General features: G+C 43.2%; 1 protein-coding gene across 2 annotated transcripts in view; it reads left to right on the top strand.

The window, feature by feature from the left end:
* pde3b (phosphodiesterase 3B) overlaps positions 1-25,390 on the top strand; it is a 91,129-nt gene that overhangs the window by 62,422 nt on the left and 3,317 nt on the right. Inside the window, exons 2-15 of one of the 2 annotated variants that reach the window (XM_090238837.1) lie at positions 5,082-5,132; positions 8,978-9,226; positions 9,548-9,696; positions 10,946-11,049; positions 11,173-11,386; positions 11,532-11,629; positions 11,844-11,998; positions 13,083-13,211; positions 14,369-14,480; positions 15,356-15,469; positions 21,339-21,538; positions 22,660-22,863; positions 23,087-23,248; positions 25,118-25,364. In XM_090238837.1, coding sequence (XP_090094963.1) covers positions 5,082-5,132; positions 8,978-9,226; positions 9,548-9,696; positions 10,946-11,049; positions 11,173-11,386; positions 11,532-11,629; positions 11,844-11,998; positions 13,083-13,211; positions 14,369-14,480; positions 15,356-15,469; positions 21,339-21,538; positions 22,660-22,863; positions 23,087-23,248; positions 25,118-25,364 — 2,188 coding nt within the window. Of the gene's footprint in view, positions 1-5,081; positions 5,133-8,977; positions 9,227-9,547; positions 9,697-10,945; positions 11,050-11,172; positions 11,387-11,531; positions 11,630-11,840; positions 11,999-13,082; positions 13,212-14,368; positions 14,481-15,355; positions 15,470-21,338; positions 21,539-22,659; positions 22,864-23,086; positions 23,249-25,117; positions 25,365-25,390 lie in introns of both variants that reach the window. The other variant, XM_036980935.2, reaches the window with a different exon arrangement.

Raw genomic sequence — 25,390 nt, 5'->3', positions numbered from 1 at the left:
GGCAAATTAGTTCGCAACTAGCCAGGCGGCCCAAACAGTTGCATATACCCTGACTCTGCGTACAATGAATGCAAGAGAACGGACACAATTTCACCTGGTTAATATTGCCTGCTAACCTGGATTTCTTTTAGCTAAATATGCAGGTTTAAAAATATATACTTCTGTGTATTGATTTTAAGAAAGGCATTGGTGTTTATGGTTAGGTACAGTCGTGCAACGATTGTGCTTTTTTCGCAAATGCGCTTTTGTTAAATCATCCCCCGTTTGGCGAAGTTGGCTGTCTTTATTAGGAAGAAATTGTCTTCACACAGTTCGCAACGAGCCAGGCGGCCCAAACTGCTGCATATACCCTGACTCTGTTGCAAGAGAAGTGACACAATTTACCTAGTTAAAAGAAATGCATGTTAGCAGGCAGTATTAACTAAATATGCAGGTTTAAAAATATTTACTTGTGTATTGATTTTAAGAAAGGCATTGATGTTTATGGTTAGGTACACGTTGGAGCAACGACAGTCCTTTTTCGCAAATGCGCACCGCATCGATACAATGCAACGCAGTACACGCTAGATAAACTAGTAATATCATCAACCATGTGTAGTTATAACTAGTGATTATGATTGATTGATTTATTGTTTGTTATAAGATAAGTTTAATGCTAGCTAGCAACTTACCTTGGCTTCTTACTGCATTTGCGTAACAGGCAGTCTCCTCGTGGAGTGCAATGAGAGGCGGGTGGTTAGAGCATTGGTCTAGTTAACTGTAATGTTGCAAGATTGAATCCCCGAGCTGACAAGGTAAAAATCTGTTGTTCTGCCCCTGAACAAGGCAGTTAACCCACCGTTCCTAGGCCGTCATTGAAAATAAGAATATGTTCTTAACTGACTTGCCTAGTTAAATAAAGGTGTAAAAAAAAAAAAAAAAAATCGGTGTCCAAAAGTACAGATTTCCGATTGTTATGAAAACTTGAAGTCAGCCCTAATTAATTGGCCATTCAGATTAATCGGTCGACCTCTAGTCTGGACCTGACTGCAATTTGGCGTCGTAACCGACTTCAGTGGGCAAATGCTAACCTTCGATGGCCACTGGCACACTGAAGAAGTGTGCTCTTCACGGCTGAATCCCGGTTTCAACTGTACCGGGAAGATGGCAGACAGCGTGTATGGTGTCATGTGGGTGATCAGTTTGCTGATGTCAACGTTGTGAACAGAGTGCCTCATGGTGGGGTTATGCTATGGGCAGGCATTAATATGGACAATGAACACAATTACATTTTATCGATGGCAATTTGAATGCACAGAGATACCATGACGAGATCCTGAGGCCCATTGTCCTGCCATTCATCTGCCGTCATCACCTCATGTTTCAGCATGATCATGCACGGCCCCAAGTCGCAAGGATCTGTACACAATTCCTCGAAGCTGAAAATGTCACAGTTCTTCCATGGCCTGCATACCCACCAGACATGTCACCCATTGAGCATGTTTGGGATGCTCTGGATTGACGTGTAATGTCTTAAAGTAATGATGGACTGTCGTTTCTCTTTCCTTATTTGAGCTGTTCTTGCCATAATATGGACTTGGTCTTTTACCAAATAGGGCTATGATCTGTATACCCCCCCACCCACCTTGTCACAACACAACTGATTGGCTCAAATGCATTAACAAGGAAAGAAATTACACAAATTAACTTTTAAGAAGGCAGACCTGTTAATTGAAATGCATTCCAGGCTACTACCTCATGAAGCTGGTTGAGAGAATGCCAAGAGTGTGCAAAGCTGTCATCAAGGCAAAGGGTGGCTACTTTGAAGAATCTCAAATATAAAATAATTTTGATTTGTTTAATACTTTTTGGGTTACTACATGATTGTGTTATTTCTGTGTTATTTCATAGTTTTGATGTCATCACTATTATTCTACAATGTAGAAAATTGTTAAAAACCTTGAATGAGTAGGTGTTCTAAAACTTTTTACCGGTAGTGTGTATTAGGCCCAATATTGTGAATATATTAGGCTCTATATTCTGACTATTGTGCCTATATCAGGCCCTATATTGTAACTATATTGTGACTATTGTGACTTTATCAGGCCTCAATTGTGACCGTCTCATACAGATAAGAATGTCCCAGTATGTTTACCTCCATTTGAATTTACAAGTAGAGTTGTGTTAAAATAGGAGAGAATGTAGCATAGCTTGATTTACAATCCTCCATATTTGCATTGGTACTGTTGTACACAGTATTGTACCATGTTACACGATGCTCTCTTTTGACCTAAAAACTGGTGAATCTGTAATTAGGCAGGTGTGTGCGTGTGTGCTCGCATAATGTTGTTGTTACACACACAGGGGCTAGCTAACAGGCCTGTGTATTGTGGCCATTGAACTCTGCTGTTGACCCACATTCCCCTGTCTCTGAAACTGTGTTACATTCACTGTCAAATCATGTGTGAACAGAGCTTGGCTCTTTTCGTGTGAGACTACATGTTGAGGTGAAGATGAACATGGAGTGTACAGAGAGATACGAACAGACCGTACGTGTGTATGTGTGTGTGTGTGTGTGTGCGTGCTCACAGAGGTGTGAACAAAACGTCACAGGGACACACGTGTCTGAGGAACACACTCCCTAACTCCAGTCTGACAGCCAGGCCAGCAGCACGTCTCGACTGCGGATCCACTACACTCCATGGCAGCCTCTCATTCTCCCTCCCTCTCTTTACCTCTCCCTCTCTGTCACTCCCTCTTTCTCGTCTCTCCCTCTCTCCTCACTCTCTCCCTCCCTCCGACCCATCTCTCTCTCTCCTCCACCCCGCTCTCTCTGTAAACAAGCAGACGTCCGACAGCTCTTTCCTCCGGCCCTCTCCCGCCATCCCGTCACCATGGCATTTGGAGCATTGTTTGCTGGGCTCTGTTGAGTTGCCATGGCAGTGCTTATTTGCTGTACTAAATGTTTGGCTGCGTTGTACAGATTCTGATGACAAACACGGAGCATCCCGGTCTGATCAATGAAACTGCCTCTGATTGGAGAGGAAGGAACGAGGCATCTCATAGAAGCGCAGCACAGATACATTTGTCATCCAATGTAACCTATTTAATGGCCTCGTATTCTTTGTGTCTGGTGTCTTTTGATGCAGATAAAATATGTTTTGGGATGACATTCCCCTGACATAAATGCTTTGGTTTCTGTGTTCATTCAGAGGATCTCTGGTTGCAATTCTTGGTCACTGATACTCAATTATTATTTAGAACAACACTGGTATCACTCACACTCCCAGGGTTCATCACTCCTCACTACACCTGCTCTCACACTCTGTAGAAGTCTACTACTGAACACAACCTAGACTAAGGGTCTTGTGCAATCACAAAGATATCCTTTTTTACTCCATTAGTTAACGCTAAGAAGCAAATGAGGATTACATGTTGGATTAATGTGATTCATGTCAACGTTTACAATTATGTGAAACAAAGAGACCTGGATAATAAATGCTTTCTTACATTGCAGAAAGGAGGTTGTTTTTATATCCCTGCACTATGTTCCAGTGCATTGGGAACCAGTGAACAAACACTTAAGCATCAAATATGCAACATTGATTTACAGTGTAATTATATGATATGCCAATGTTCTAATGCTCTCTCAGACAGTTGAGCTTAGTGCATACTGGTCTACTTCAATCTTACATAATGACTGCTTGGGATTGGGCTTTGTGTCTATTTAGATGTGAATTGCTGTGTGTTTTTGTGTTTAAGTCTGAGAGGTGGTCTGTGACTAAAGACTAGCGAGAGTAAAGGCCTTGAAGTGTGTCCATCCATCCACGTGCCTCTAGCACACACCCTTGTGGCCAGTAGAAAGACTACATGCTCTCTGAGTCTTGAGGGAATGAATGTTTGCTCTCTGGGTTTAACCTGGCGACTAACCTGTGTTCCTTTCTCCCTCAGAGGACATGTATAGTGATCACCCAGTATGATGGCAAACTGCTCCCAAGACACATTTACTTCAGGACAGACGGTTCTGCTCTGTCTAGACTATATATCATCCACAGATACTGTTGGGTGTTTGTTGCTATTATTTTATTCTTCCCAGAAGTGGTAGTTTGACAATTTAAACAAATGTAAATGCAATATCCTATTTAAAATGTTTTATTGGCGTGAAAATACTGTCCAAGATGCAGGCAAACTAGTGAATTAAATAATATCAACAAATGTCAAAAATTGTATTGTTAGCGTTCGTTTCTAGAGGTTGTACTGTAGATCTATCTAAACCATTTCACATATATTCAACATCTACTGTAGATCTAGTTGTTGCAGTGTGTAGTAAGTAAACCTATGACCCAGTATGTGACAACGGAAGTTTAACACTCGTGGCATAGTAGCAGTTTGTCTGTGTGAGACTGAGCTCTGTTTGGTGACTTTTCTCTGACAGATCATGTGGAAATGCTGGTCATTGAAGTAATGGGGGCGAGATAAGATCTGAGAGCAACATTGTTGACGTTTCATTGTGGTCGGCTGGTTGCGGTGGTTTGCTTTTTGTGTTTTTCCTTTCTACAAATGGCATAAGTTAGACACAATAGCTCTCTCTGTGTGTATCGGCCTAAATAACACTCTACAGCAGTTGAAAGTCCACCGTTTGGTCATTTGTAAGCTGTATGTAAGCTGTTTGACCTGATTCTATCATACCCTCATGTGTTTACTTTAGGTTAACTACTAGAGGTGAATAAAGTAACAACACTATCTCGTTGACCTCTTTAATATGCTATAACAGTTACACTATGTCTAATGCTGTAAAATAGACTGTTTCTCATTGACCTCTTTAATATGCTACAACAGTTACACTATATCTGTATATAGCCTCACTACTGTATATAGCCCTGCTGTTATTTCACTATCTTTTTACAGTTGTTTTTATTTTTTTTCTTACCTATTGTTCACCTAAGTAAGTAAGCTTTTCACTGTAAGGTCTACCTACACCTGTTCTGACAAATACACTTTGATTTGATTAATGAATACCTGCATGAATATATATATATATATCTGTAACACACAAGGCCTAGCAAGGCCTCCTGACTGATGTGTGTGTTTCTCTTGTTCAGATGATCCTATGGGACTGGGACCTGAAGCAGTGGTACAAGCCCCAGTATCAGGTTAGTGTTCTCTTTCTCTCTCGCTCCCCCATCTCTCTCTCTCTCTCTTTCTCTCTCTCTTTCGCTCTACTTTCTCTCGCTCTTTCTCCCCCCCCCCCCCCCTCTCTCTCTCTCTCTCTGAATATACTCATCTGGATACTGGCTACAGTATATCATATACTCATCTGGATACTGGCTACAGTATATGATATACTCATCTGGATACTGGTACAGTATATCATATACTCATCTGGATACTGGCTACAGTATATGATATACTCATCTGGATACTGGTACAGTATATCATATACTCATCTGGATACTGGTACAGTATATCATATACTCATCTGGATACTGGTACAGTATATCATATACTCATCTGGATACTGGTACAGTATATCATATACTCATCTGGATACTGGTACAGTATATCATATACTCATCTGGATACTGGTACAGTATATCATATACTCATCTGGATACTGGCTACAGTATATCATATACTCATCTGGATACTGGTACAGTATATCATATACTCATCTGGATACTGGTACAGTATATCATATACTCATCTGGATACTGGTACAGTATGTCATATACTCATCTGGATACTGGTACAGTATATCATATACTCATCTGGATACTGGTACAGTATATCATATACTCATCTGGATACTGGTACAGTATATCATATACTCATCTGGATACTGGCTACAGTATATGATATACTCATCTGGATACTGGTACAGTATATCATATACTCATCTGGATACTGGCTACAGTATATGATATACTCATCTGGATACTGGTACAGTATATCATATACTCATCTGGATACTGGTACAGTATATCATATACTCATCTGGATACTGGCTACAGTATGTCATATACTCATCTGGATACTGGTACAGTATATCATATACTCATCTGGATACTGGCTACAGTATATGATATACTCATCTGGATACTGGTACAGTATATCATATACTCATCTGGATACTGGCTACAGTATATCATATACTCATCTGGATACTGGCTACAGTATATCATATACTCATCTGGATACTGGCTACAGTATGTCATATACTCATCTGGATACTGGTACAGTATATCATATACTCATCTGGATACTGGCTACAGTATATCATATACTCATCTGGATACTGGCTACAGTATATCATATACTCATCTGGATACTGGCTACAGTATGTCATATACTCATCTGGATACTGGTACAGTATATCATATACTCATCTGGATACTGGCTACAGTATATCATATACTCATCTGGATACTGGCTACAGTATATCATATACTCATCTGGATACTGGCTACAGTATGTCATATACTCATCTGGATACTGGTACAGTATATCATATACTCATCTGGATACTGGTACAGTATATCATATACTCATCTGGATACTGGCTACAGTATGTCATATACTCATCTGGATACTGGTACAGTATATCATATACTCATCTGGATACTGGTACAGTATATCATATACTCATCTGGATACTGGCTACAGTATATGATATACTCATCTGGATACTGGTACAGTATATCATATACTCATCTGGATACTGGCTACAGTATATCATATACTCATCTGGATACTGGCTACAGTATATCATATACTCATCTGGATACTGGCTACAGTATGTCATATACTCATCTGGATACTGGTACAGTATATCATATACTCATCTGGATACTGGCTACAGTATATCATTTACTCATCTGGATACTGGTACAGCATATCATATACTCACTCATCTGGATACTGGTACAGTATATCACTGTTAGAGCACTTGTGCAGTCTATCATTCACATTAGGGTTGGGTATCATTTCCAATTTTACATTCAAGCCATCCATGGAATGAATTGTAATAACATGAATACAACTATAGATCATCAACCCTCATAGTGTAACAAGTGTCCTCACAAGTGAATTAGATTTCCCAGAGAGGGCATTGAATTGACAAAATATAAGTAAAAGTGGATACTGAATAAAAATGGTATTAGTGTAGCTCACTGTAATTTAGTCATATTTCAAAGAATTGAGGCTGGAATTAATAAGTAGAGGGGGGATTTTTTTTTAACTAACTCCAACCTTTTAGGAAATCAGATGTATCTCGATACAATTTGGACAGCCTCCATATAAACTTTCCAATCTAGTATTCTGGCCTTGTGTTCCAATTTATTGTCAAATCGCTGACACACGTTTTATGCTAGGTCTACTTCATGCATCGTAAAATGGAAGCATCTGTGTTTTTTGTAAGCTTGTGTGTGCGTGTGTGTGTGTAGATGTTTGGACTGTGTGTGTAGGCCTGCCTATGTGTGTGTGTATTTTGTGCCTTGTATGTGTTGTCATCCTGTTGGGGTCCACAGTGTTTTGAAGACACGCTGTACAGGTAGATCAACAGGAAGCAGTGCTCCTCTGACTGACGTGTGCCCCACTCATCACTCACCACTCATTGTGGCCACAGAGCCGGCCTTCAAAGGGCAGCCTAGTTCTCCAAACCCTCTAGTATTTTATATGGTGTCTATCAGCACAGCAACAGTCAGTAGTATGGACAGGGTGAAGAGGGGTAGGGGTGCAGGCAGGATCTCCGTCAGTGTCATGACATACACACAGCCTCCTAGCTGTCGTCACTGGGCGCTGCACTTTTACTCCACACACGGGCACCATGCCCAGCCAGCACCATGCGCAGCCAGCACCATGCCCTGCCGCACCATGCCCAGCCAGCATCATGCCCTGCCAGCACCATGCCCTGCCAGCACCATGCCCTGCCAGCACCATGCCCAGCCAGCACCATGCCCTGCCAGCACCATGCCCAGCCAGCATCATGGCCTGCCAGCACCATGCCCTGCCAGCACCATGCCCAGCCAGCACCACTCCCCTTTATTACTGACATCACTGGTCCAAACAGCCTTTCAATTACCCAGCATCAATGCCATGAGCTCAGCAGCGAGCCTGTCTGCCCTTCACACTACCCTCCACTGCTGTAAGAGGAGTGACAAGTACAGTCCCATCACAATGAGGCCAGCAGTGTCCTGTTACAGCTATCTGACAGTCTATCTGCGTATGTGTGATACCTGTAGATGTCCTGGGCCCAGATTCACTAAACACTTTTTACGCAAAAACTTAAGAAGCTTCTTAACAAGAAGAAAAGAAGTTCATATGTGCAGATCCTCAAAAATGTCTTAAGAATTAATGATTTTTCTCATGAACTTCTCAGATGTCTTCTTACAAACTTCTTAACTATCTTGAGATGTTTGTCGTTAGGCAACCCAGCCAGCTAGCTGTCTATCTAGCAATGGCAATCATGTTAGCATATTTCTAATTGGGATTACTGGTCTAAAATGTTCTTGGCTTAAAAACAATTAACACTGAAACTTTCAGATGAAGTTTGTGAGTCAATTGAACATGTTCAATAGCTTTCATTAGCATATTCTTTCACTGCCATGTGTTTAAGACAATGGTTTAGCTATCTGGGAATTCCAAGAAGAAATTAAATTACTTTATTTTCAAGCATCTCATTTATACTTAATTTTTTTGCTTAAGGAGAAACATAAGAAGTAACATAAAAACAAGAACCTTTTGGAGGAATTGCACCTTCGCTTAACTTTCTTCATAAGTCCATAGTTAAGGAAAAAATGGCAATTAAGAAGGAATTTCTTCTTCAGAAGCTTTTCTGTTTGGTCATTTAAATCCAATCTGGGTTCATTAGAAACAGTGTAAAGGAATGAGGAAAGGACACCAGTCTCTCTTCTCTAGTACAGTATCTACTGTATGTTTGTGCTCTGCTGAATGAGGCATCTCTCTGACATGTGTCCCCTTGTCTCCTCCATGTCACCAGGGAGCGGTAAGTGGTAACGGAGTGGACCTGTCGGTCATCAACGAGGCCAGGAACATGGTGTCTGACCTGCTGATGGACTCGTCCCTGTCGCCACACACCGTCTCGTCCCTGCGCAGCGTCAGCAGCCTCATGGGGACCTTCTCTGGCTCCTGTCGGCCCAGGGTCAACCCCTTCACCCCCTTCCCAGGTTTCTACCCCTGTACCGAGGTGGAGGACCCTGCAGAGAGGGGCGACAGGAAGCCCCTGAAGGTGGGCCCTCCAGCAACCTTCTGAATGTGATACTAGCAGGTCATAACTAACACACAGAAAGAAGCCTGCTGAGACTAGCAGGCCAACACATTATCCACTAACACATTATCCACCAATACATGGTATCTTATCCTCATAATGAATGTTCCTCTTCTATGTGTTCACCAGTGTTACGTAGATTTAGTTTAGTTGTTTTAGTTGTACACCTGCTCTCCTCTATGTAACCTGGTGGTGAGCTGAATATAGATCTGCCTTTGACTGTGTTATAGCATCATTGACCGTAATGTAATAATGTCTCCCTCCTCTCCTCCACACACCTAGGGTCTTAGCAGCAGGAACAGCCTACCAACCCCCCAACTCCGCCGCGGCTCCACCTCCTCCCCTCTCCCCCCTCTGGAGTCGGCCTCCTCCCGCTGGGAACGCAACAACGGCAAGAGACCGGGACCCCACCCTGACCTCAATATGACCAGGTACGACCACACACACCTTGACCTCAATATGACCAGGTACGACCACACACACCTTGACCTCAATATGACCAGGTACGACCACACACATACACCCTGATCGAAATATGACCAGGTACGACCACACATACCTTGACCTCAATATGACCAGGTATGGCCACACACACACACACACACCCTGATCTTAATATAACCAGGTACGACCACACACAGGTGGGACTTCAGAGTTCAGACACCAGGTTAAAGGTTAAAGACATGCCCCGGTAATTTGGCGACTAATAAGTATTTTATAAACCTCATGTTTTCGGCTGGATGTGTCAATGTGTAGTTCATACATGCATAATCTATGAGCAGAATAACTGTCTTACCTCAATTAGCCATGAAATCCTTAGTTTCAAAGCAACTTTCTTCTGGAAGCTGTGCGGCGCCATTTTCCCTACATTTACCCCTATGTGGGCTAGTCCCCTAGCAATTAGAGTTTTAGCAAATGAGCTTCAGCCCCTCACCATTTGAGTGACAGCTAGCAAGACACTCACACAGTAGAGAGAGAAAGGGAGTAATGACGTGGTGCACATATCAGCACATTTGCGAGGTAGTACGGAGTTTTTCGGGGACCACTTTTTGCTCGCGGGCACTACTTTCAGAACTACTGGCTAAAAGGTATATAAAAGTACTGGAGAATATCTTTCAAGGTCAAGTCATTTTCAACATGGCACACTCCCCATCTTTACCCTGATATGAACAAGCAGGCCCTCCCTCAGCAACACATTCTTTACCATCTTTACCAACTCCCTGAAGATGTGGTTCCCCTTTATATCCACTGGGGGGCAGTAGTGGTCAAGCTCTGTAAACTGATATGCCTAACAGATAATGACCATAACATTCCTTCATTCTGTTTGTTCCAACACTGTTTAGATGAGTCGCTTGATCTTTAATGGATCTTTGTCTTCTTCAAGGATACAGTTTCAACATTGATTTTCATTGTCTTACTTTGAGCACCAAATGAGTCATATAATTAGTGTTACTGTATGCTATGTAACATTTCTCTAAGTTCTTCATTATACATAAGAGCGGGTGTAAAAAAGTTGAACTTTATAATGGTGTAGATTGAATATGAAAGCATTTTAACTGATGTTGTCTCATTAGTTCTAGCAGTAAGTGGCGTGTTTGTGTGTGTGTGTGTGTGTGTGTGTGTGTGTGTGTGTGTGTGTGTGTGTGTGTGTGTGTGTGTGTGTGTGTGTGTGTGTTCCAGCACGGGTTCTCTGTCCAATGGGCCCAATGCTAACCTGCTGACCATCCCTAAGCAGAGGTCCTCCTCTGTGACCCTGACCTACCATGCCGGGCCCAGGAGAGCAGGTGAGACCATGAGGAATTACTGTACACACAGGTCTGATTCACTGTGTGGAAGTGGAATATGTTTTTAAGTTGTTTGACTATCTCTCTCTCTCTCATTTCTCTTCTATCTCTCTCGCTCTACAGGTGCGTCCCCCAGTCTGAGTCCTGTCAGCTCCCCCAGCCACAGTCCTCAAGGGGGAGGTCTCTCCTCCCAGGTTACGCGCCCCCCGGTGGAGTTCCCCGACACAGCTGACTTCCTCACCAAGCGCAGCGTCAACCTGCACAAGCCCCTGGGCTACATCCTCAGCTCCGCTGACTTCCAGGGGCCTTACCGCAGCCCCGCGGCAATGTGCACAAGGTAGGGCAATTTACTACCCCCTTCCCCTACCCCCTCCATTATCTCCTGGTGTTGTAAGGCCAGTTCAGCTGTAGAGTAGAGTTGCATTTCACCATGTGTGTTGATGATAAGTGCGGCTGTGTTTGTCCCTCTGCTCACCCTGTAGCTGTGGTCGTCAGATGCTGAAGAACATGCCCAGTATGGAGGCGGGGGAGGGACACCTGCCATTCACTGGTCATGCTGAGGCCCAGCGCAGACGCTCAGGTATGACACCTGCTGGAATGTAGCCTCACTCTGTACAGACATATGCTGCACAGTGTTTTGGGGCACACACCCATGGCTTAGCTTACTGTTTCCACTCTCAAATGACTGAAAACCATTTGGACATGCTGTACCAGAGAGTCAATTCATTAGAATAATACTTCCCACCGAAATGTGAAACCTCACTGTGATTTGCAATGTGTCTCCTCTAAAGCAGGTGAGGGGTCAGAGTTCATGGGGGAGGCACTGATCAGGGAGGAGAGTGTGGAGGCCGAGTCGATGGGGGACAGGAATCCAGACGCAAGGAGCCGGGGCCAGACAGACGAGGAGGAGCAGAGCGCCACCACAGAACAGCAGACTCAGGAAACAGAGGTACGTAGTGCTACAGTATGCTACGGGTGCATTCCCACACAAGCTAATGGAGGAGTATGAGCTATGTACCATTGTGAGAGTGTTTTGGTAGTGCGTTGTTTAGCACAACCTCATGCAACCCCTCTGCTACTCCAACGCACCTTCCCTATTGAAATACATTGTGTTGGCTCTGTCATTTTACTCTGTGTTGCCCTCCCTGTGTGAATGCACCCTACTGCTAGGCTAACATCGCCGTGCTGCAGACTTAAGAAACCAAAGTAGGCTACATAACAGTAACTTTGAAGGGATATGTCTCAGTCAATGCTAACACCTTACAGCGTTCGTTAGCCTTCCTGTGTGTAGCATTGCTGCCACTAAACTATCCCAACCAGGAGACTCCCTCTGAGTGAGATAACACACTCAGGCCAACACATGTAACAGTGTAGCTAGCTATAGGATGTGTCCTCTAGTTAGTTCTGGGAACACGGTAAAGGATTTCCTCAGACACTCATTGGGTGCATGTCTTTCAGTCTGTTGTGATGTATCTAACAGCCGTGTAAAACCAGTGTGATGGGGGGTAGTGTTGATCTGGCTCTGTCCTGGAATGCCCCCGCCGTTTACTTGGGCTGTGCTCTCACTTTCTTTATTGGACAAACCAAGCCTTGTTAAATCAAGCCAGCTGTTAAGACAACTGTGTAGGGTTCATCTGAGGATTCTGTGGGGTAATTCAAAGCGAATTATTCAAAAGCAACGCATACATAGTCAGTCTGGAGCCTGCTTCCATCCCCTTAACAGAGGAATGAGATTCATAAGATTTCCGATGTGTTTTGAATAGTCTTGTTGTCTACGGGCCTGTGTGTGTATGTGTTAATGTGTGTGTGTTTTAATGTGTGTTTGTGTGTGTTAATGGCTGTGTATGTATGTGTGTGTTAATGGATGTGTGTGTTTTAATGTGTGTGTGTGTGTGTGTGTGTGTGTGTGTGTGTGCGTGCGCGTGCGTGTCTGCCTGCCTGCATGCATGCATGTGTGTGTTTATCTAAACGTGTGTGTGTGTGTGTGTGTTTGTTTAAAATGTGTCTGTGCTGTTGTCCTCTCCTGCCTGTAGGGTGAGTTCAGACTAGACCCCCTGCTGGAGAACCACGATGACCTCATGGAGAAGATCAACAGCTGGAACTTCCAGATCTTTGACCTGATGGACAGAACAGGAGGGAAGACAGGAAGAATACTCAGCTACGTCAGTACAACCACATACCAACCATATAGCAACCATCTAGCAACCATCTATCTGTCATACGCCATGATCTGTTACATCAGGTATTCCCAAACTGGGGCAATGCCGTCGGGGGTACGCCAAATAAAAATATGATTCAAATGTTATTTTCTATTTTACTTTTGAATTGTATTTTTTTAATTTTATAATCTTCACATTTTCAAACAGTCCATTTCTATTTTCCAACGGGGCTATACATTTGGGTGAGGTTTTTCTCTTGCCTGAGTAGCCTCGTTTCACTGCCAAAAATAAAATTAAACCATCTAGTGTTCAGCCAAATAACAACACAATGTCAAATACAGGTAGCCTAGTCAAATAATTAACATCCAATCACATTAACCGTTACTCTCTCACGGGAATTCCACTAACGGTCCTTATGTAGCCAAACGTAGCTGCTGCTCATATTGGTATCTGTACTGATGGCGCAAAAGATGGCGCAAAAGCCGTGACAGGGAGACATGGTGCAGTTGCTCCCGACGCTACTTGGGTACACTGCAGCATCCACCGAGAGGCTCTTTGCTGCCAAGGGAATGCCTGACAGCTTGAAAGACGAGCCAGGTTGTGACAAACTCTCACTCATTCTTATGATTAATAAATGTATCATATAGTGTGTGTGGCAGGCTTACAATGATTGCAAAAAACAACATTTGAGAGTGCACGGACCCTGGTGCTAGAGGGGGTACGCAGCTGAGGTTGAATGTTTGAAGGGGTACGGGACTATAAGAAGTTTGGGAACCACTGTGTTACATCAATTAATATTTGAATAAGCAACACCTGAGTTGTATTCTAAATGGCACACTATTCCCTATATAGTGCACCAGAACCCATAGGGCTAAGAGTAGTTTTGTGAAGCAGCCGTTGAATGTATTTATTTGGAGAAACTCACTTGAATGATTGGTTTAAATGTTGAGAACGGTATGATCCCCATTACTGATATTTGCCTGAATGATATCCCGAATGCTCATGGTGTTCTTGGGGATTTCTCTATGTGCTGTTTTGAGTACACTGTTCTCCCAGTGTCTCACTGTCTGTGTCTGAGGGGAATGACTTGGTTAATGTCAAAAAAATGTATTTGGGTTTTAAATTGACCTAGGTGTTTTATTTGTTGTCTTTCTCCCCAGGTGACCTACACTCTGTTCCAGGACACTTGTCTGTTTGAGATGTTTAAGATCCCTGTGAGGGAGTTCATGTCCTATTTCTGTGCTCTGGAGAACGGCTATAGGGATATTCCCTGTGAGTATAGTGCTGCCTATGCTTTCTTCAGTCCAGGCACAAAGCCCATATTAACATTTGGTGTATTGTCTACTCAGATGTAGAAATGATCAGACCTGGGTGAAAAACATGAAGGTATGGGCCTCCCGAGTGGCGCAGCGGTCCACTTCATTGCAGTACTTGAGGCGTCACAACAGACCCGGGTTCGATCCCAGGCTGTGTCACAACCGGCCGCGACCGAGAGTCCCATAAGGCGGCGCGCAATTGGCCCAGCGGCTTCCGGGTTATTGGAGGGTTTGGCTGGGGGGGCTTTACTTGGCTCATCACGCTCTAGCAACTCCTTGTGGCGGGCCGGGCACCTGCAGGATGACTTCGGTCGTCAGTTGAACTCTGTTTCCTCTGACACATTGGTGCGGCTGGCTTCTGGGTTAAGTGGGCAGGTGTTAAGGAGCGTGGTTTGGCGGGTCATGTTTCGGAGGACGCATGGCTCGACCTTCGCCTCTCCCGAGCCCGTTGGGGAGTTGCAGTGATGAGACAAGATCGTAATTGGATATGAAAAAATTGGGGAGAAAAAAGGGGAGGTAAAAAATATATAAAAAATAAGAATTTGAAAAAGTATTTGAATGGTGTTTAATTTAGCTTAATTATGCCAGTTTAGACTATTCCAGGCAGCTAAATCAATCCCACTTCAAGTATTATTTGAAATTATATACCCAGGTTGTCATGAAGTAGAAATTAATCCCCATAATAGGTCTACAGTTCACTACATACAGCAGGACACCATACAGACATGCACCATCATATGTAATAGTAGCTTCTACCTCATGTACATGATGTGGTGAAGTATTACTGTGACTGATGTGTGATGTCCAGTGTGAATCTCTGCCTGTACTCAGATCATAACCGGGTCCATGCCACTGACGTGCTCCATGCTGTCTGGTACCTGACTACCCGGCCTGTCCCAGGATTCCAGCAGATCCACAATGAGCATGTGACAGGAAGTGACACAGGTAGCACTATTTCTGTTCTCTTTATTTCATTTTGTATGACTCTGGACTTCCCCAAGCCCTCATTTATTACCATAATATACCACAATATGCCACATATTTATTAGCATAATTAGTGTGCTTGCTGAAGGCAAGACCACTCTAGATTTCATACATGCTTCCTATTATTAGTGTGCTTGCTGAAGGCAAGACCACTCTAGATTTCATACATACTTCCTATTATTAGTGTGCTTGCTGAAGGCAAGACCACTCTAGATTCCATACATACTTCCTATTATTAGTGTGCTTGCTGAAGGCAAGACCACTCTAGATTCCATACATACTTCCTATTATTAGTGTGCTTGCTGAAGGCAAGACCACTCTAGATTCCATACATACTTCCTATTATTAGTGTGCTTGCTGAAGGCAAGACCACTCTAGATTCCATACATACTTCCTATTATTAGTGTGCTTGCTGAAGGCAAGACCACTCTAGATTTCATACATACTTCCTATTATTAGTGTGCTTGCTGAAGGCAAGACCACTCTAGATTCCATACATACTTCCTATTATTAGTGTGCTTGCTGAATGCAAGACCACTCTAGATTTCATACATACTGCCTATTATTAGTGTGCTTGCTGAAGGCAAGACCACTCTAGATTTCATACATACTTCCTATTATTAGTGTGCTTGCTGAAGGCAAGACCACTCTAGATTCCATACATACTTCCTATTATTAGTGTGCTTGCTGAAGGCAAGACCACTCTAGATTCCATACATACTTCCTATTATTAGTGTGCTTGCTGAAGGCAAGACCACTCTAGATTTCATACATACTTCCTATTATTAGTGTGCTTGCTGAAGGCAAGACCACTCTAGATTCCATACATACTTCCTATTATTAGTGTGCTTGCTGAAGGCAAGACCACTCTAGATTTCATACATACTGCCTATTATTAGTGTGCTTGCTGAAGGCAAGACCACTCTAGATTTCATACATACTTCCTATTATTAGTGTGCTTGCTGAAGGCAAGACCACTCTAGATTCCATACATACTTCCTATTATTAGTGTGCTTGCTGAAGGCAAGACCACTCTAGATTCCATACATACAGTGCCTTGCGAAAGTATTCGGCCCCCTTGAACTTTGCGACCTTTTGCCACATTTCAGGCTTCAAACATAAAGATATAAAACTGTATTTTTTTGTGAAGAATCAACAACAAGTGGGACACAATCATGAAGTGGAACAACATTTATTGGATATTTCAAACTTTTTTAACAAATCAAAAACTGAAAAATTGGGCGTGCAAAATTATTCAGCCCCCTTAAGTTAATACTTTGTAACGCCACCTTTTGCTGCGATTACAGCTGTAAGTCGCTAGGGGTATGTCTCTATCAGTTTTGCACATCGAGAGACTGAAATTTTTTCCCATTCCTCCTTGCAAAACAGCTCGAGCTCCGTGAGGTTGGATGGAGAGCATTTGTGAACAGCAGTTTTCAGTTCTTTCCACAGATTCTCGATTGGATTCAGGTCTGGACTTTGACTTGGCCATTCTAACACCTGGATATGTTTTAGTTTTGAACCATTCCATTGTAGATTTTGCTTTATGTTTTGGATCATTGTCTTGTTGGAAGACAAATCTCCGTCCCAGTCTCAGGTCTTTTGCAGACTCCATCAGGTTTTCTTCCAGAATGGTCCTGTATTTGGCTCCATCCATCTTCCCATCAATTTTAACCATCTTCCCTGTCCCTGCTGAAGAAAAGCAGGCCCAAACCATGATGCTGCCACCACCATGTTTGACAGTGGGGATGGTGTGTTCAGCTGTGTTGCTTTTACGCCAAACATAACATTTTGCATTGTTGCCAAAAAGTTCAATTTTGGTTTCATCTGACCAGAGCACCTTCTTCCACATGTTTGGTGTGTCTCCCAGGTGGCTTGTGGCAAACTTTAAACAACACTTTTTATGGATATCTTTAAGAAATGGCTTTCTTCTTGCCACTCTTCCATAAAGGCCAGATGTGTGCAATATACGACTGATTGTTGTCCTATGGACAGAGTCTCCCACCTCAGCTGTAGATCTCTGCAGTTCATCCAGAGTGATCATGGGCCTCTTGGCTGCATCTCTGATCAGTCTTCTCCTTGTATGAGCTGAAAGTTTAGAGGGACGGCCAGGTCTTGGTAGATTTGCAGTGGTCTGATACTCCTTCCATTTCAATATCATCGCTTGCACAGTGCTCCTTGGGATGTTTAAAACTTGGGAAATATTTTTGTATCCAAATCCGGCTTTAAACTTCTTCACAACAGTATATCGGACCTGCCTGGTGTGTTCCTTGTTCTTCATGATGCTCTCTGCGCTTTTGACGGACCTCTGAGTCTATCACAGTGCAGGTGCATTTATACGGAGACTTGATTACACACAGGTGGATTGTATTTATCATCATTAGTTATTTAGGCCAACATTGGATCATTCAGAGATCCTCACTGAACTTCTGGAGAGAGTTTGCTGCACTGAAAGTAAAGGGGCTGAATAATTTTGCACGCCCAATTTTTCAGTTTTTGATTTGTTAAAAAAGTTTTAAATATCCAATAAATGGCGTTCCACTTCATGATTGTGTCCCACTTGTTGTTGATTCTTCACAAAAAAATACAGTTTTATATCTTTATGTTTGAAGCCTGAAATGTGGCAAAAGGTCACAAAGTTCAAGGGGGCCGAATACTTTCGCAAGGCACTGTACTTCCTATTATTAGTGTGCTTGCTGAAGGCAAGACCACTCTAGATTCCATACATACTTCCTATTATTAGTGTGCTCGCTGAAGGCAAGACCACTCTAGATTTCATACATACTGCCTATTATTAGTGTGCTTGCTGAAGGCAAGACCACTCTAGATTTCATACATACTTCCTATTATTAGTGTGCTTGCTGAAGGCAAGACCACTCTAGATTCCATACATACTCTTATTATTGGATTTCTTCCGCACGCTCTAGAGCTTAAACGATTTAAGCTTTTTAACACGAAACGAACTGCCCCAACTTAGATTTCTTGACAAAATATTTGTTATATCATTTATAATTTTTAAACTACAACAATATTTAAAATAATCTCCAAATGCATTTCAATAGCAAACATTTGAGACCTATCTCCTCTTAAGCTATCAATGATAAACCATGCCTTAGATTTTATACAGATTTTTGTTTAGTTTTTTTGAATTGTACCCCTTTTTCTCCAAAATGTTGTGGTATCCAATTGTTAGTAGCTACTATCTTGTCTCATCGCTACAACTCCCGTACGGGCTCGGGGGAGACGAAGGTTGAAAGACATGCCTCCTCCGATGCACAACCCAACCAAGCCGCACTGCTTCTTAACACAGCGCGCATCCAACCCAGAAGCCAGCCGCACCAATGTGTCAGAGGAATCACCGCGCACCTGGCAACCTTGGTTAGCGCGCACTGCGCCCGGCCCGCCACAGTGCGCGATGAGACAAGGATATCCCTACCGGCCAAGCCCTCCCTAACCCAGTCGACGCTAGGCCAATTGTGCGTCGCCCCACGGACCTCCCGGTCGGGGCCGGTTACGACGGAGCCTGGGCACGAACCCATGGTCTCTGGTGGCACAGCAGTACAGCGCCCTTAACCACTGCACAAATGAATCTACAAGACCAACTTTAAAATGTTCAGACTTCTTTTAAAACCTTTATAAACTAGAAACCATTTAAATTAGCATAGATTTACAAAACATGGATTAATTGCCAACCATAGTAACACAGTGGTAGACATTTGAAATGCTACTGCTTTATAACCATTTCAACTACAAACATTACAACAACTTAAACATTTTCCAAGCAAACTATTTAAATTAGCGACATTAGTATAAAATTAGTACAACAGCTGGTGGGAGGAGCTATAGGAGGAAGGGCTCATTGTAACAGCTGGAATGGAATGGTATCAAACACATCACATATATGGAAACCACATGGTTTTTATTTACTTTTATTTAACTAGGCAAGTCAGTTAAGAACACATTATTTTTTTCAATGACAGCCTAGGAACAGTGGGTTAACTGGTCTAGGAACAGTGGGTTAACTGCCTTGTTCAGGGGCAGATTTTTTACCTTGTCAACTCGGGGATTAGATCTTGCAACCTTTCGGTTACTAGTCCAACGCTCTAACCACTAGGCTACCTGCCGCCCCATGTTTGACTCCGTTCCATGAATTTCATTACAATTTCATTACAAGCCATTACAATGAGCCCATTCTCCTATAGCTCCTCCTACCGTCCTCCTATAGCCCCTCCTCCTCCAGCTTGTCCCAATCAATCCTTCTATCCATCTATCCTTATTCAATTGAATTAATTAACATGGGGTTTGAATGAGAACCATAGAAATACACTGTTAACAAAATTAAGTTACAAGACCAACTTTAAAACATTCAGGCTATCCTAACTTAATATTTTCTAACACACCTTCATAAACAATAAACAATTTGAATGTATAAAAATTAGCATACCACTTAATGAATTCAATTTCAACCATGATAATACAGTGTTATTCATTTCAAATGCTACTGTTCCTTTTGGAGACTTATATCTCCCTCACTAACTTTAAGCATCAGCTGTCAGAGCAGTTTACCGATCACTATACCTGTACACAGCCCATCTGTAAATGGCACACTCAACTACCTCATCCCCATATTGTTTTTTGTTTTTTTCTCTCTTTTGCACCCAAGTATCTCTACTTGCACATAATCATCTTCACATCTATCACTCCAGTGTTAATGCTAAATTGTAATTATTTTGCCACTATGGCCTATTTATTGTCTTACCTCCCTAACCTTACTACATTTGCACACTCTGACTGTACATTTGTTTATCCCATGTGTAACTCTGTGTTGTTTTTGTCGCACTGCTTTGCTTTATCTTGGCCAGGTCACAGTTGTAAATGAGAACTTGTTCTCAACTGGCCTACCTGGTTAAATAAAGGTGAAATAAAAAAATATAAAAAAATATTACAGCTACATACATTAAAACAACTTCAAAACTTTTAAAACTATAACAATTCAAATTAGCATAGATTGGCATTTAATAACCCACCAACAATAATAACTGTTCAAGCTAGAGACACCAAACCAACTTTCACCAACTTTCATGTTCAGGGTAGGCTATTCAATCAATCAATCCTTCAATTCTCCCATCTAGCTACTTTTTCTACTTTAACCAGTCAGTACCATTAGTATTGTATTCACTATAACTACTCTAACTTATTTCACAACCATAAATACTTTAAGACATGCTAGCAAGCACACATTTTCTTTAGGAAATTGACTTTTCTAGTTCTATGATAGCCCCTTGATGTACCAGTGTAGGCATTCCTGTAGTGTTTGGCCTTTTCTCGGCAGACACCAGATGGTTTAGTTTAAAATGCCAGGATCCCCAGTCCCGTCCCTGCTAATTATATTTTATGTACTGCATCTTTGATCCATCGGAAATGATTTAAGGCTCGCTTGCTGACTGATCCTTCAGTAGCTGCCAGAGGAGCAGCTGCCTTCTGATAAAGAGAGGGGGAGGGAAGGGTGGAGAAACAGAGAGGGGGGGGATGGGGTGGTGAGCAAGCCTCTGTCGTGATAGAGATCTGTCTGTGCTGAGCTCAGCGTGTTTAGGGCTTATTTTGGCCCTTTTAATCTTTCAAATAGAGTGCAGTAGTCTGAGTCACTGGGCCACCAGCTTAACCTGCCTGTAGAAATCCTACTCTACATACTTTGTTCTTAACGTGACACTAGTTCGCTGTTTTCACTTTATAACACAGTCAAGTCTTCTCCAGTAAACTCCAGTTATGATGTAGTTCCAGTGTGAGGTCCCAGTATGTCATTGCTGAAAGCTGCTGCTCTTCTCTCTAGATTCAGACAGTGGGATCTCGCCAGGCCGGGTATCATACGCCTCCTCCAAGAGCTCGTCCATCTCTGACGACAACTACGGCTGCCTGGCGTGGAACATCCCTGCTCTGGAACTCATGGCACTATATGTAGCAGCTGCCATGCATGACTATGACCACCCCGGTCGCACAAACGCCTTCCTCGTAGCCACTAACGCAGCTCAGGTAAGTGTTATTATCCCAAAAGCCACTGCTCTACCTTCTCAACTAGCAAACCCACACCTGTTCAACAGTAAAACCTGTATCAGGAAGAGAAAGTTCAACCTGTCCCGTCACTTCAGTAAGTGTTCCCATTTGTGTTCCCACACGCTGTTAAGTCCTAGGAAAGGGGAAGTGTTGTGCTTGTGTCACAGACAGCATTAATTTGGTCCCTGTGACTCATTGATGAGATCTTTATTGGCCTAAAACCTTCTACATAGACAGGTTCTAATCAGCCTTGGATCTCATGGTAAAAGCAATGAAGTGAGGGACTGGTATAATATTACACTTAGTTCACATGTCAGGGTAAAGTTCCCACAATTCCTAGAATTCAGCCAATTCCTTTTCTTGCTACAACATTACAGCAAAGGTTGACAAACAAACTATACCACTGTATAAAAAGTGTTTTGCACTATCATGACCTATTATAGCACTGTGCATACTGTCTAGGTTGTGTTTTCCAACCCTGGTCCTCCAGTACCCCCAACAGTACACATGTTTATTGTAACCCTGGACAAGCACACCTGATTTAACTTGTTAACTAATCATCAAGCCCTCAATGAGTTGAATGAGGTGTGTTTGTCCAGGTCTACAATGAAACTGTGTAATGTTGGGGGTACTGGAGGACCAGGGTTGGGAAACACTGGGCTATGTGATATGTGAAGCAACAGTTCTGGGTAGGCTATGTGATACTGTATAACAGGATGGCATGGCATGGCATTGCATTACATTGCTAACTTGACATGTGAGCCATGCCTTCCTCGTAGCCACTAACGCAGCTCAACCCTGACATATTGATTAACAGTATGTTGGCAGTCAGTCAATCACCCACCTGTCCACCAACATGTCTAGACCATCTGCATTATTTAGTCTGAAGCACACTGACCCAATTTCCTTTCCCCTGCTCACCCCTCCCTCTTTTACCATTCCCTTCTTCAACCACCTCTCCTATTTTACCCTCTCCTTTCTTCTTCTTGTCCTCTGACCCACCCGCATCCCTCTCCACTCGACCTACCCTTCCTCCTACTCACTCTCTTCTTCCCTCATCCACTTCTCCTCTACCTCCGTCTCCTCCCTCTGTTCTCCAGGCGGTGTTGTATAATGACCGTTCGGTCCTGGAGAACCACCACGCTGCTTCGGCCTGGAGCCTCTACCTGTCCCAGCCAGAGTTCAACTTCCTGGCCAACCTGGACCACGTGGAGTTCAAACGTTTTCGCTTCCTGGTCATCGAGGCCATCCTCGCCACAGACTTGAAGAAGCACTTTGACTTCCTCGCCGAGTTCAATTCAAAGGTTTGAGATGATGATGACAAACCTCACATTTTCAGAAAATCTGTTTCCATTCTGTTGATACTTTGTTTTTCCTGTCATTTCGATACTGGCAAAGGCAATAACAACACGCCTTATCTTTATGGCTAGTAGAGTTGATACTTAAAGGAACATGCTGGATCTCTGTTAGAAATGGGGAGCCTGGCAGTTATAATCACTGTGTGAATGTTTGTGTTGCTATAAATAGGTGAATGATGTGAACAGTCCAGGAATCGACTGGACTAATGAGAATGACCGGCTGCTGGTGTGCCAAGTCTGCATTAAGCTGGCAGACATCAACGGGCCGGCCAAAGGACGCGATCTGCACCTCAAGTGGACAGAAGGCATTGTCAATGAGTTTTATGAGCAGGTATGGAACCCCTCCACTCAGCATGGCACACATGTCAGGTTAGCAATGTAATGCAATGCCATGCCTTCCTGTTATACATTATCACATACCCTACTACCCTACTACTCCTACTATCACATACCCTACTACCAACTACTACTGATGCTTCACATATCACATAGACTACCCGGAACTGTTGCTTCACATATCACATAGCCTACCCGGAACTGTTGCTTCACATATCACATAGCCTACCCGCAACTGATGCTTCACATATCACATAGCCTACCCGGAACTGTTGCTTCACATATCACATATCCTACCCAGAACTGTTGCTTCACATATCACATAGCCTACCCGGAACTGATGCTTCACATATCACATTGCCTACCCGGAACTGTTGCTTCACATATCACATAGCCTACCCGGAACTGTTGCTTCACATATCCTACCCGGAACTGTTGCTTCACATATCACATAGCCTACCCGGAACTGTTGCTTCACATATCACATATCCTACTACCCGGAACTGTTGCTTCACATATCACATATCCTACCCAGAACTGTTGCTTCACATATCACATAGCCTACCCGGAACTGATGCTTCACATATCACATAGCCTACCCGGAACTGTTGCTTCACATATCACATAGCCTACCCGGAACTGTTGCTTCACATATCACATATCCTACCCGGAACTCTTGCTTCACATATCACATATCCTACCCGGAACTGTTGCTTCACATATCACATAGCCTACCCGGAACTGTTGCTTCACATATCACATATCCTACTACCCGGAACTGATGCTTCACATATCACATAGCCTACCCAGAACTGTTGCTTCACATATCACATATCCTACTACCCGGAACTGTTGCTTCACATATCACATATCCTACCCAGAACTGTTGCTTCACATATCACATAGCCTACCCGGAACTGTTGCTTCACATATCACATATCCTACCCGGAACTCTTGCTTCACATATCACATATCCTACCCGGAACTGTTGCTTCACATATCACATAGCCTACCCGGAACTGTTGCTTCACATATCACATAGCCTACCCGGAACTGTTGCTTCACATATCACATAGCCTACCCGGAACTGTTGCTTCACATATCACATATCCTACTACCCGGAACTGTTGCTTCACATATCACATATCCTACCCAGAACTGTTGCTTCACATATCACATAGCCTACCCGGAACTGTTGCTTCACATATCACATATCCTACCCGGAACTCTTGCTTCACATATCACATATCCTACCCGGAACTGTTGCTTCACATATCACATAGCCTACCCGGAACTGTTGCTTCACATATCACATATCCTACTACCCGGAACTGATGCTTCACATATCACATAGCCTACCCAGAACTGTTGCTTCACATATCACATATCCTACTACCCGGAACTGTTGCTTCACATATCACATAGCCTACCCGGAACTGTTGCTTCACATATCACATATCCTACCCGGAACTCTTGCTTCACATATCACATAGCCCAGTGTTTCCCAACCCTGGTCCTCCAGTACCCCCAACATTACACAGTTTCATTGCAGACCTGGACAAACACACCTCATTCAACTCATTGAGGGCTTGATGATTAGTTAACAAGTTAAATCAGGTGTGCTTGTCCAGGGTTACAATAACAATGTGTACTGTTGGGGGTACTGGAGGACCAGGGTTGGAAAACACTGACATAGCCTACCGAGAACTGTTGCTTCCTTTTCTGCTGTCTGTTACTGCTAGAATCAACACAATGTCACATTTATCCCTTTACGAAGTGAAGTGAAATTAGATTAATGAATAAAACAATCTTAATTGACAAATTAGTGAAAATGTTTGTCTGCCTGTCTGTCGATCATCTACAGGGGGATGAGGAAGCCACTTTGGGATTACCCATCAGCCCTTTCATGGATCGCTCCTCTCCCCAGCTGGCCAAGCTGCAGGAGTCCTTCATCACACACATCGTGGGGCCGCTCTGCAACTCGTACGACGCCGCTGGCCTGCTCCCTGGCTACTGGATCGACGAGGAGCGCTCTGAGGATGAGGATGAGGAAGAGCAGGTGGAGGACACAGAGACTGACGAAGACGAGCTGGAGGAGGAGCTCGAACCAAGTAAGACGTAATTTTCTACCCTTCTG

The sequence above is a fragment of the Oncorhynchus mykiss genome, chromosome 6 (assembly GCF_057628025.1).
Source record: "Oncorhynchus mykiss isolate SJ-2025 chromosome 6, ASM5762802v1, whole genome shotgun sequence".
Classification (NCBI taxonomy): domain Eukaryota; kingdom Metazoa; phylum Chordata; class Actinopteri; order Salmoniformes; family Salmonidae; genus Oncorhynchus; species Oncorhynchus mykiss.
The sequence above is the reverse complement of the archived record's forward strand: the minus strand, read 5'-3'. Positions and strand labels throughout refer to the sequence as shown.